General features: G+C 40.9%; 1 protein-coding gene and 1 long non-coding RNA gene across 4 annotated transcripts; one reads left to right on the top strand and one right to left on the bottom strand.

Annotated features, from left to right (window-relative positions):
• Positions 1-1179: 1179 nt before the first annotated feature.
• On the bottom strand, positions 1180-7780 carry LOC119721422 (L-proline trans-4-hydroxylase-like). Of its 3 annotated transcripts, XM_038191501.1 has the most exons (8): positions 7497-7780; positions 6854-6932; positions 5752-5944; positions 4962-5053; positions 3997-4087; positions 3815-3910; positions 3287-3472; positions 1180-2217 (listed from the first exon to the last, which is right to left on the bottom strand). In XM_038191501.1, the coding sequence occupies exons 1-8, from the start codon at positions 7516-7518 to the stop codon at positions 2113-2115; spliced, it is 864 nt and encodes a 287-aa protein (XP_038047429.1). In that variant the 5' UTR covers positions 7519-7780; the 3' UTR covers positions 1180-2112. The 3 variants fall into 3 exon arrangements, with proteins under 3 accessions (XP_038047429.1, XP_038047430.1, XP_038047431.1); XM_038191502.1 differs by lacking the exons at positions 6854-6932; positions 7497-7780 and adding an exon at positions 6747-6841; XM_038191503.1 differs by lacking the exons at positions 6854-6932; positions 7497-7780 and adding an exon at positions 6293-6666.
• Positions 7781-9050: 1270 nt separating this feature from the next.
• Positions 9051-11731, top strand: LOC119721423. Its single transcript, XR_005270190.1, has 3 exons — positions 9051-9129; positions 9237-9429; positions 11618-11731. It is a non-coding gene; the product is annotated as an uncharacterized LOC119721423 (long non-coding RNA).
• The last annotated feature ends 431 nt before the right edge of the window (positions 11732-12162 follow it).

The following is a 12162-nucleotide window of genomic DNA, read 5'->3' as shown; positions in this document are numbered from 1 at the left end:
TAGCACATATACTGTGGGATAAACTGTGTTTTTGTTAACATAACAAACATATTTACATTACCATAACTGTAGCTGTGTAAACAGTTTTTTGTTTTGTTTCAGTATGTACTATGCTGAATATAGTCACGATTGGTTGATCATTTCGAAATCTGCCTGCTCTTTCTAGTAACAAATCTTGATTGAGGAATTTATAATTGCAGAATGTAAAGATGCAGCATTGAGCACGTTCGAGCGAGGCAGTCTTGGTCGACTGCTGGTTGATTCCCGACGTAACTAACGCATGCACATTAATAGTCAAACAAAATTTTGGTTCCGGCTCCCTGCTATGCATTGTGATGCGCGCAGCTATGATAGTAACCAACGATACAACCAACGTCATTAAGCTGGTCGCGACAAGTATACCAACCATCGTTGACTTTCCAACGTTCGATCAAAGTTAGTCAAGTTACAATTAATACACACTGTATATAGTTCCTGATCGTGCCTGCTCACTATTTTAATTTATAGGCTAATAATGCTGTACATATTGCGGTGACAACATTATATTTAGGTATAGTTTGTTTTTGCTTAATACGGTTTAGTTAACGGGTACTATGACTCACGATGTATTTTTTCCTGAGTTCTTTTATATTTGTCATTGCATTAATTTGATTGGCATAAAGTAAATGGTTTAAGTGGGGCACTCTTTTGGCATATCGTCTACAAAATAAACATTATATAGGATGAGTAAAAAAAAAAAAAAAACCAAATGTTGGGACCATTGTTTTAGTAAAGTTCTGCATGTAGCACTTTTAAAATCTAGGATAGGAAAGCCCAAGTCATAAGCGTTTTTAGTACAGCAATCATTCAAACCTGAATTGTAAACACAACCACCGTTTTAAGGTTCTGTCCACGGATCACAAAAAATTTCAGTGTTCTCCCAGCAAAACGAAAACAAATCACATAGGGATGTGTGTAAATTGGTTTCGTTTGGCTGAAAGAACGCGCACCTTTTGTTGTAATCCGTAGACAGAACTTTAAAACGGTGGTTCCGTTTAACATTCCGTAACTTAAAGTACATGAGTGATTTGATGATTCTTGTACTCAAAGAAAGCTTATGAATTGGGCTTTTATGTCCTACATTTTAAAAGTGCAACATGCAGAACTTCAATAAAACAATTGTCCCGACATTTGGGTTTCTTTTTTTTTTACTCACCTTGTATAGTCTAGCCTATTGATTTGTTGGTTGGATTGTTTGCCTTTCCATTTCTTCCTTATCTCAGTTCTACATGTCATCAGCAAATTTTACCATCCGCTATGTTTCACCTTGTTATGTTTCACACGAACAAACCATATTTGGTAGTTTAGATCAAGTTCGCTTGCCTCCACAGGATGAAAACATTACAGTTATAGATTACTTTTAAGTTTCTTGGCAACACTTTTTCTGTTTATGCTGATCAGCCAAGTAGTTCTTTATGATGCTTATGTGACAATTTAGAGATAGAAATGAGAGAGATAAGACAAAGATAAAACAAAAACACCCATAGATTCTCTGGATATTTCCTAAAGTGCCAACCGATCAATATTTTTAATCCCAAAACAGAGGGATTTGAAGGAAATAAAGTCACTGCATATTAGTATTGATAGGATACTCCAGGCACGTTTGTTGGGTTCAATTCCAGGTTTTGAGATTTGTTATATTTGCCTGGGTGAGATTGCCAAATTTGGAAGGATTTTGTTCCCCGATGGAATCATTCGTATTGTTGTATTTTGGTCGAGCGCCAAGTCACGCACAATGTGTGGAATTTGTTTTCAATGCGCGGTTGTCAAGAAAAAAAAGGTGACCTGGGAAAAGTTGGGGGGAAAATGGCAGGAATTTGTTGGGTAGGTCCCTTGAAAAGTAGTGTGTTGATCACGTGTGAAGCCTTTCATATTTTGGAATGTCATATTATTGTTATCAGTCGGATTGTTGACATCGTGAAGTCAAACCGCCATCAAGTGTTAAATACATTAGATAGGGTGTCCTGGAGCTATTGCATTGCACTGCATACTTTTCTTTTCTTTGCAATTATTTTTAGCATTAACCTGATATCGCAGCACATGTAAAGAAAAAAAACCTCAACTTTCAAATGCTTATTTCTTTTCTGGTTTGATTGTTTCATCCGTTGAAGGATCCATGAAATCCTTGCCGGTGATGTCATCGATGTTTTTGCACTCGAGAATCGCCGAGTTCGGAACCTGCCAAAAAATTGAAATCATTTATAGTTCGCTCTCAACTCACTTATGAATATCCAATGGTTCATATGACGAATAAAGTCATGTGATCACATTCGTACGTGATTCTTGGGCCCACGCATGTTTGGGTGTGCATTTACGAGTATGCGTGGATAAGAGAATGAAATGAATGGTTGAAATGCGCGCCTTGGTTTCCGCGTGTACGTCTGGTTATGGGGATTGTCACTTCGGAGTGTCCTCTTTTCACTTCTCAGTTAGTTTTAAAAAAACACCAAAAACAGACCAAATTTTCATTGAGTAACTCAATAATACACCAGGGTTATTCAACACCACAATTCATACAGCTATGGTACATTTTAATTCTGGCGTTCATAAATTCTTCTATATGGCCTGGGCAAAAACTTGAGCATAAATTAAATGTCCTTACCATGCCATATTAAGGTGTATGTGTACGGTTTTCGGTTTGCGGGTTCAGAACATACAATTTTCTTGTTCGCTAGTGTTGACTGCGCGTGCGTCATGGGTGATCTAAGATGGCGGACCGCTGCTTCAGGGTACACCCAAGTAAATATCCAAAAGTTATTCCGTCGAGCTCATGAATAAAAGCTTTTCACTCAAATTATTCTATATTAGAGAGTTCTGGGAGCCATGGAATTGGGAATTAAAGACACATGGCACTGCACCTCTGGCCTGGACTCGGGATTCCAATTTTGAGCATTTTGGATGCAATTGGTTCCGAAATTGGCGCTATTTAGCTATGTTGTGGAGGGATTCACCGCTTGTTTTCTTTTAGGAGCGGTCTTCTGTAGGTGAGAATTTCTCCAAACGTCAATGGTTAACCCACCAAAATTGAAGAGAAAATGAAAGAGGACAATTTGATAATCTTTTTTTTTCTATGCAGCCTGAACACATGTGAGAATTCTGAGTATTTTTAAAAGAATTTTGAAATAAGGGGATTTATCACTGGTGTCTATGGGAATCTTTATGGGGTGCACCCTTGAAAGCGTGGGCTTTGTCAACCGGCCCAGTTAGTAAAGATGTCAGTGGTGTATGGAGTGCAAATACAACGCACCTTGTGAAGTGGTGTGTAGCACGGATGGTGGTGTTTCTTAAACGGATTGTTGCTGGCTCGATTGTAGGATATGATGAACACCCATCGCCGCCTGTCGCTATCGTTACGATCGCTCTTGTGTAGCACGTTGGCATGAAAGAAAAGAGCATCGCCCGGATCCAACTCGACGTACACAAGCTCCAACACCTTGGATGTAACACGAGTGAATAAGTCAATGAATGGGGGTGGCTGTAGCGACGCCATTTTCCGAGTACCAACAGTAGAAAAAAATCTCGTTTGTTAAGTTTGTTTAGTAAATTTACTTAAATAAAAAAACAAAGTTTGTAAAAAGGTAGTCTGAGCAGTAGCAATGTAGAAACGTACGTCAATATCCTTCGATTCACGAGTTTATACGCCAAATGGGGCCATTACAGCGCCCTCTCTCGTTTACGATTACGATTTTGGTGTAGCTCACAAATTATTTTTTTCTAGTTAATAGATGGAACATTAATACAAACTGTTTCCAACGGTGAAAGTCTTGAACCCTACCTTCTTTGCTTCCTCGATCCGTGCGACATCAGCCCCCGTCTGGCCCCCGACCATTATATGCTCAATGCGTCCGAGCTTATGGGAGCCTCGGATCACCTTGAGAAGGAATTGAAAAAGAAAAGAATTGTAAAAAAAATATTGACGTTGAGGAAAAAAAGGACCAAAAACGAAATCTCGGTTACCTGCAAGCATCCGTTTTCCTTGTCCGTTTTATCGATAGCGATGAAAACTGATCCCATATCAGGAAAGAGACACCCGTTCTTGTACCAGTAACTGGACAGACAAATAGGGGGAAAAATCAACAGTTTTTTTAAAACTCGGTTTGGCCATTATCGCAAAAGTTCCACCTGTATGACCTGCGTTTGAATCCCATCCAGGTCAATATGCATCGAGTTTTCCGCCCCTTGTTTTTCTGGAAAGACATGTTGGGGTTTTCCTAATTATATGCCCCTTTTTGGAGGGGGGAGGGAGATGTGGGACGTCTTTGGCGACCCCCCCCCCCCCCCCTCTATTAACGTCAATCAAGTTTTTACCTAAATGTTCAAAATATTATTCCCAAGGTACGATAGCGCAAAGACATTGGCAGACTAACACTGAAAAATTGCCTGGGTGAATTTTACCCAAGAAAGGGTGAAAGCTGCAACTACCCAAAAATGGGTTGTTCTGTACCAATTGTTTGGGTTAGAATTTCTGTTAAATATAACCAAAACTTGTGGTCATAAAATGAATTTGGTCTTGTATGACTACAACTTTTAGTTGAATTTATCAGAAATTCTAACCCAAACAATAATTGGTTATAGAACAACCCGATTTTGGGTAGTTGCAGTTTTCACCCTTTCTTGGGTAAAATTAACCCAGGCAATTTTTCAGTGCACCCATATAATCATTTAGTATGTTTGAACAGCGCCCTCACATTAGGTAGCGTCCACCCCTCTCTCAACTTATCAGATATTCACTGCTGCTGGTCCTACCAATATTGCAATATCACTGCTGCTTTTTAGGGCCCCGGGCAAAAGATACTTTCTGAGATTCCTAACTCACAAAATGTAACTTTTGTCTGAAACTCTCGAACATTATCTGCGATCTCCTATTTGAAATAGCCTATTATCTACAATATAGTCTGTGACTGTAGACTCCTGTCTTTTACCCGTAATCTTGGTGCCACACGTGCGAGCCACCCGTTCTAGCTTCCTTCATCATAAGCTTTGTGTGGTAGTGATAGACTTCTCCTCCGAGAACCTAGCGATGTTACAATTAATAAAACAAATATCAAAAATCAAATCATTATTAACTTTTTATGATCAGCTCATAACTTGCTACCACGAAATCACAATGGTCACTGTGATTTGGAAGGTATATAGTACCTGTTACGATCAACTTATAACTTGTTACCATGAAATCATAATGATCACAGTGGAAGGAAAAGAACCTATGTCAATCAACTCATAATTAAACCATGCAATCATAATGAACACAGTGATTTGAAAGGAATTGTACTTGTGTCGATCGACTCATAACAGACTGGTTGCCATGAAATCATAATGATCACAGTGATTTGGAAGGAATAGTACCTGTGTCGCATAAGCTTTGTGAAAGAAGAAGTTTTGTGACTTTTGTAAATCAAAAAGGCAAGTTTTTTTTTGCTGTGGCAACACAACTTACATTGCGCCATTAATCTTGGAATAACCTACACAGAAAACACAAAGTGAGTACTTTGACTCAATATCGTAATAATTGAGTCATTTTGTCCGTGTATTGAGACACTTTGAGCCATAGTGTGTCACTATACGGACAAAATGACTCATTTCTTACGATAATGTGTCTAATTACCCACTTTGTGTATTCTGTGTACATTTTTTATATCCTAAAACTGCGTCGTTATAGCGCCCTCACTCGTTTAAGAAAAAAAGGGCTTATTGAAAAGATTTCTCGCCAACCTTTTCCATGGTACCCGCCACTTTTTCGCACCTGGCTAGCATGCCTGTCACATCAGATCCTGGGTGGCTCCAGAGGGAGAGCTTACTGCTTCGTCCCTCCCCGTCGCCAATATCGAAGGCGTGGGCCCGTATGCCCTCATCCCGGTCAATGGCTGATCCTAAGGCTTGCATCTCCTCAGCACCCAGCAACGATCTACAGATCGTTGAATATAAAGAGAAAAGAATATTGAAGTCTGGGAGAAATAACTTGAACAGGGATGTGTCGACAGACAAATTCCACATGTTGTTTCTTTTCAAATGACATGTCTTTGCCGGTCTTTGCCGGTTACTTGGCCACCAGTAATGCAATAGATAGGTGTACATTATGTCAGTAGAGTCTATCAATCAGGCTCGCTCTTGTCGATCGAGAAGAGGGCGGGGCTAATGAATGAAACACAGGCATATTCAGCTGACAATGAAGAATCCTTCTTGATCAATTGCTCCCTGCATCTCTTGAGAGAGAAGAGGGCGGGGCTAATGAGTGAAACATTGGCGTATTCACCTGACAATGAAGTATCCTTGGTCAAATGCTCCCTGCATCTCCTCAGAGAGAAAAGGGCGGGGCTAATGAGTGCAACATGGACGTAGTTACCTGACAATGAAGTATCAATTACTCCCTGCATCTCCTCAGAGAGAAGAGGGCGGGGCTAATAAGTGAAACATGGGCGTATTCACCATACAGTGAAGTATCCCTCTTGATCAATTGCTCCCTGCATCTCCTGAGAGAGAAGAGGGCGGGGCTAATGAGTGAAACATGGGCGTATTCACCTGACAATGAAGTATCCTTCTCGATCAATATGCTCCCTGCATCTCCTCAAAGAGACGAGGGCGGAGCTAATGAGTGAAACATGGGCGTATTCACCTGACAATGAAGTATCCTTCTCAATCAATATGCTCTCTGCATCTCCTCAAAGAGAAGAGGACGGGGCTAATGAGTGAAACATGGGCGTATTCACCTTACAATGAAGTATCCTTCTTGATCAAACGCTTTCTGCATCTCCTCAGAGAAAAGAGGGCGGGGCTAATGAGTGAAACATGGGCGTATTCACCTGGGCGTATTCACCTTACAATGAAGTATCCTTCTTGATCAAATGCTCTCTGCATCTCCTCAGTGACTGCGAATTCCCCGGTAAACGAGAAATCTGACATGGGTGGTTGCAAGAGCAAAGTTAGTATAGCATAACTAACATATTCAGGCTGGAGCACTGAGAATAAGTAGGCGTAATATTACTAATTTTTCCTCTGCGCCCTGTGGCAATGAGCTTCGACCGTCCGACCCAGGATCTGCACATAGTGTGGGTTAGCAATTATATTTACTTCCCAGGCTAGGCTTCCCAGTTTTATATGGAAGCACTGCTGGCTTTCATTGTGTGAATCAGAACCAGCATTTGCATAATACACGTCGTACACGCACGTATCCCATATCGGCCAGTTCATTATACTGTCATTATTATTGTGCAGCTTTGAAAATAATAATATTTCCCTAGTCGATCGTTCCACTCTGTATTCGCATCAGTGTCTCCGTTAGATGATGCTAAAGAATACAGTTTGAAAACGTCAAATACAAAGTTTGAAAACTGGCCAATTTCATGCCACGACACAATAGAGAGCTGCATGCAGTGTTTAGCACGCCTGTTGCAAAGTATGGTCATTTGCAATAAAGCTTATCGTCCATTCAAGTTTAACCTTTATTCATTATGCCATACCTGTTTTGTTGGCGGACTCCATTGTATTGCATGCAGCACGTGAATATGACACTTCTGGCACTAGTCTGGTATATAGTGTCGTCCTCAAAGCACTAGTAGGCCTTATAATTTATACACAGCCTGCCGACCATGCACTTTCCTAGGTCTGTGTTGTCCTTTATCTTCCATCGAATTATATTGGTAGTTGTTAGTCTATATGCCTAATTGTTGACCTTACATCACATGCATAAAATGGACAAAGGTTTCCGATGTTATCAGTCATAGACCTATGGAATGGACAAAGGTTTACGATGTTATCAAAGTTTTTTGATATGAAAATGCCAACGCCATTATCGCCTTGTTCACACCCATGTGACCTTTGCCCTCTTAAACCAGGCACGTCGCTTTCCAAGTGAGCATTCGCGCATATGGGTGCACCCCTGCATTAAAATTCCCGTAGACACTAGTGCTAAATGCCCAGACTTCAAAATTCTTATAAAAATACTCAGAAATCTCACAGGTATTTAAGCATCTTTTATTTTATTTTCATTTTTTTGGTGGGTCGACCATTGACTTTTCGAGGAATTTTCACCCAAGGAAGACGACCCCTATTTTCCCCAAAGCGGCAAGGTAGCCTTCTTGAAAAATTATCCCTCCACAACGTGGCAAAATAGAGCCACTTTCGAGCCCATTTGCTAATTTGGAATATTTTGATGGTACATGTATATCTTTTATTCGTGAGCTCGGCGGATGGGTTTAGGCCTATTAACCGGCGTGCACCCATTATGCCCGTGGCGATCACAAGACCATGGATAAGTCAAGAGGGGCGCCCTTGCTATACAATAGGAGGGGGGTTGTTTCATCAGCAAAAAAAACTGAAAATGTACACAGGTTTTTTCTCCGGACACTTGGCCTCCGTAAAATCAAAAACTGGGGGGGGGGGGGGGGGGGGGGGGGGCTGGTACCATATTTCAGTAGGGGCGCTGTTCAAATTCGACGATTATTAACACTAGAATACAGAATGGTGTACCGTATTTTGAACAGGCGGACATTATACCAGTATCATTTTTTTGGGGGGGGGGGGAGGGGTGTCACGAGGGGGGGGGGGGTTTCGACTTACTTTTTTGGAATTTGTATGATAATTTTTTTTGGGACAGAGCTGGGGGGGGGGGTTGACCCACAAAACCACCCCTCTGGATCCGCACCTACGGCGCTTTTAATCCGACAAGCAAACATTCAATCATGTTTCTGACGTTTACCAGTGCAGTGCAATCAACCCAACGTGCAAGGTGTTTGTAGACAATCTTCGCTTGAGAGGGTATGACACCCTGATTCCTTGGTTTGGTTTTTGTCAGCAAAATCATGTCCCTGGCGGCAAAATATGTCATTTATCAGAGCGCCACCTTGTGTATACTTGGTGTCCAGTCCAAAGAGTACAGCGCCCCAATTTGTCAGAACGCGCCCCCGTACGCGAAATGTTTACCCCATGCCGTTCTGGCACGACATACAGAGGGCGGCCTCTCCGCTCGCAGGCATTGTGATCCAGGGTGTAAAGCTTATGCTGGGTTTGCGTCATGTGAAGCCCGATACGAATTAAGGGGGGGGGGGGACAGCCCTCCGACCGTTATTCGAACTGGATAACCGGCAATGAAAGGTTTGTGGGGGAAAACAGTCTGAAATTTGTCTGGTGACATTTCCCTGTTAAGATGTTTTTCCCTTGGACTTCAAGGTTCTTTTCTTTTTATACTCAACGATCTGTAGATCGCTGTTGGGTTGTGAGGAGATGCAAGCCTTACGATCAGCCATTGACCGGGATGAGGGAATACGGGCCCACGCCTTCGATATTGGCGACGGGGAGGGACGATGCAGTAAGCTCTCCCTGTGGAGCCACCCAGGATTTGATGTGACAGGCATGCTGGCCAGGTGCGAAAAAGTGGCAGGTACCGTGGAAAAGGTTGGCAAGAAAAATCTTGAGTTTCTCAATGAAAATATGGTATGTTTAAGGTGATATTGGAAACTGACTGAAAACTGGAAGGAAAAAAAGGACATATTTAAAAGTGACATTCCCCTAACCAAACGTATACGCGATTGTCTTATGCAGGAACCAGGCGCCAATTTCAAAGATAAACACTTCTCAAATCACCCAAATTGCTGATCAGGTCAAGATGTCAAGATGTACGTCCCCTATCACCAGTGCACACTTTAGACTGTTATCACCTAACACATCCCTAGCTCTGAAGAATATCCTGAGAACGCATTGTTCAACACAAAGGGAGGGGGGGGGGTTCGTCTGTCGCAAGTCTTGCTTCAAATGTAGTCAACAACCCCTTGCGACCGCTAACAATATGTTAAATTCCTACCCAAACCCCAATTCAAGAGACTAACCCGAACAATTCCTGCCATTTTTGCTTCAGCTTTTCCCTGGTCGCTTTTTCCTTTCTTGACAAAATACGTATTACAAACGAATTCCACTGATGCGCGTGCCTTAACGTTCTATCAAACTACAACATTCAGTGGATTCAGTTGGAAGGGGGAGAATACTCAATTTCGCATTGTTCGCCCACGCACCAAACTGGGACTTGGAAAGGAAACTTACCTCGATATTTTTTTTGTCGTTTTCCTTATCCCCGTTTTGTGATTATTCAAATATTGACAGAGAGTGGTTCACATTATTTTACATACATACACAGTGTTCCAAAAAAGTGCAACATTCAGAAAACAAATAGTGAAAACTGTTTAGTGGGGTTTTTTTTCAATGAAATTATACATTACATTAAACTTAGCCTGACTATTTCTCAATCCACTCCTTTTTACCCCATTCCATTTGGGTCCCTAGATCCACAAATACAATCAGTTAATTGAAATGGTGTAAAGTTTACTTGGGCTACTCTCATACGGGCATGCTGAATCTGGGTTTGGCATTGAATAGGCATTGAAGTTGCTGACATCACAGGTGAGAGTGACCAAAGTAAGATTTACACCCTTTCACTTTATAATTGATTGGATTTCTGGATCTAGGGACCCAAATGAAATGGGGTAAAAGGAGTGGATTGAGAAGTAGTACAGGCTTTAATGTAATGTATAATTCTATCACATACAAAAAACATTAAAAACTTTTAATTATTTGTTTTCTGAATGTTGCTCTTATTATGGCACACTCTGCAAAAGCTGTTTCGGACATACTTTCTCTTTATAGGAAATCAGCGGAGAATTGATCACATACTGTGAATATAATAGAGAATTACTTTCGTTCATCAGCATAAACAGAAAGATGTTTTCAAAATATCTTATTGTAATATTTACACCATGTCAAGCGAACAGCAATGAGCAGGTTAAACTACAAATAACTACGGTTTGATCGAACGGGGGTCAGTCAATGATTGACTTGACTTGTCTAGTGATGGGACTGATTGTCTAGTCAACAAGTGAGAACAATGTTGCATCTTTATATTAAGGCCATCAGCCTCGGTCCAAAACTTTGGCCACCGGTATCAAATGAGGGGAATAATCGTCATAGCGATTTTTGGCAAGGTATACACCTCCAGAATTGGAAAATATGTGATAGCATTGCAGCGGTGGCAGCTTTTTGGGTGTTATCACCCTTTTTTTTCAAAATGTTCATCAAAATGATTGTTACCACTCTAGGGGTGGTATACCTGGCGCATGCGCACTATAATAATTTATGCCCTGATTTGATACTGGCTAAACCCCCAGGCTGATGGCCTCATTTTATATTTATGATTTTACAATCATGTACGGTTTACTACAGCAGAAACGTTTCTAGATGATCTACCAAGTGCGAACTACTACGGTAAATCACAGATAGTAAACCAAAAAGTCACGTCAGCCCATCTGTTTGTAGCGATCTTTTCATGCAAAATGTGTTGTTGTTTTTTGTGCTTTAACAAATACACAATTTATCCCATATATTCTATTATACAAAATAAAGGTATATCATATTCCATAATCAACTATTTAGTACATAATTATGATAAAGTGGTACAATTAAGAAAAGAGATATGTGTAATAATTATTATCCTCAGTAACTTATAGTTAACGTATATAAGTAAACTAGAAAAAATAAGCTCGATGAAAACAACTACAAAAAAGCGTTAATTTTATTGTTCTGCTTTGCCCACTAGTAATCATGTTGGTGCCGAAATATGACGCATCGGCAGAGATAGATCTGGACCCCGGCCAACTGGACATTAGAAAGAAAAAAAGGAGAAAAAAACACCGAGCGCATGAATATCCAGGTAAGCAAGCTTCTTTCATTGTATATTGTTGGCGGAATGGAGTTAATGCATGACTTGACTTGATTGAAGTCGACCGTAGATCGAAATCCACAACACACACCAAATTACAAAACAATTAGTGCTACATCCGTTTACTATGCAAACTATATGCATATGCGGCAGGGTAGTCCTGCTTAAACTATAACCTACAATTGTATTACACATAATCTGGTACCATGGGGGCGCTGTTCAAAACCGACGATTTCGCACACTTACGGACTCTATATGGTGGTTTTCAGGGCGATACATGCGTGAAATTAAAAAAGGCACCCGGAACGGCCGATGGCACCAACAAAATCCACCAATTCTGTTTAAAAGGGCCCTTGTTCGCAAGAAAGGGCACTACACTACATTAAAAGGGCACTCTTTACAAAGTATTGGGGCGGGGTAAG

Source organism: Patiria miniata, unplaced genomic scaffold, assembly GCF_015706575.1.
Source record: "Patiria miniata isolate m_02_andy unplaced genomic scaffold, ASM1570657v1 HiC_scaffold_13, whole genome shotgun sequence".
Classification (NCBI taxonomy): Eukaryota; Metazoa; Echinodermata; class Asteroidea; order Valvatida; family Asterinidae; genus Patiria; species Patiria miniata.
Note: the sequence above shows the minus strand (reverse complement) of the source record. Positions and strands in the feature narration are given on the sequence as shown.

Bases quoted from the DNA above. Each gene is read 5' to 3' on its own strand.
- LOC119721422 (XM_038191501.1), bottom strand. From the start codon at position 7,518: ATGGAGTCCGCCAACAAAACAG. The intron at 5,054-5,751 runs GTTGGCGAGAAA...TAACATCGCTAG, and splicing joins TGGCGGGTACCATGGAAAAG to GTTCTCGGAGGAGAAGTCTA. The intron at 4,088-4,961 runs GTAAAAGACAGG...TTGTCTGTCCAG, and splicing joins GTGTGGCACCAAGATTACGG to TTACTGGTACAAGAACGGGT.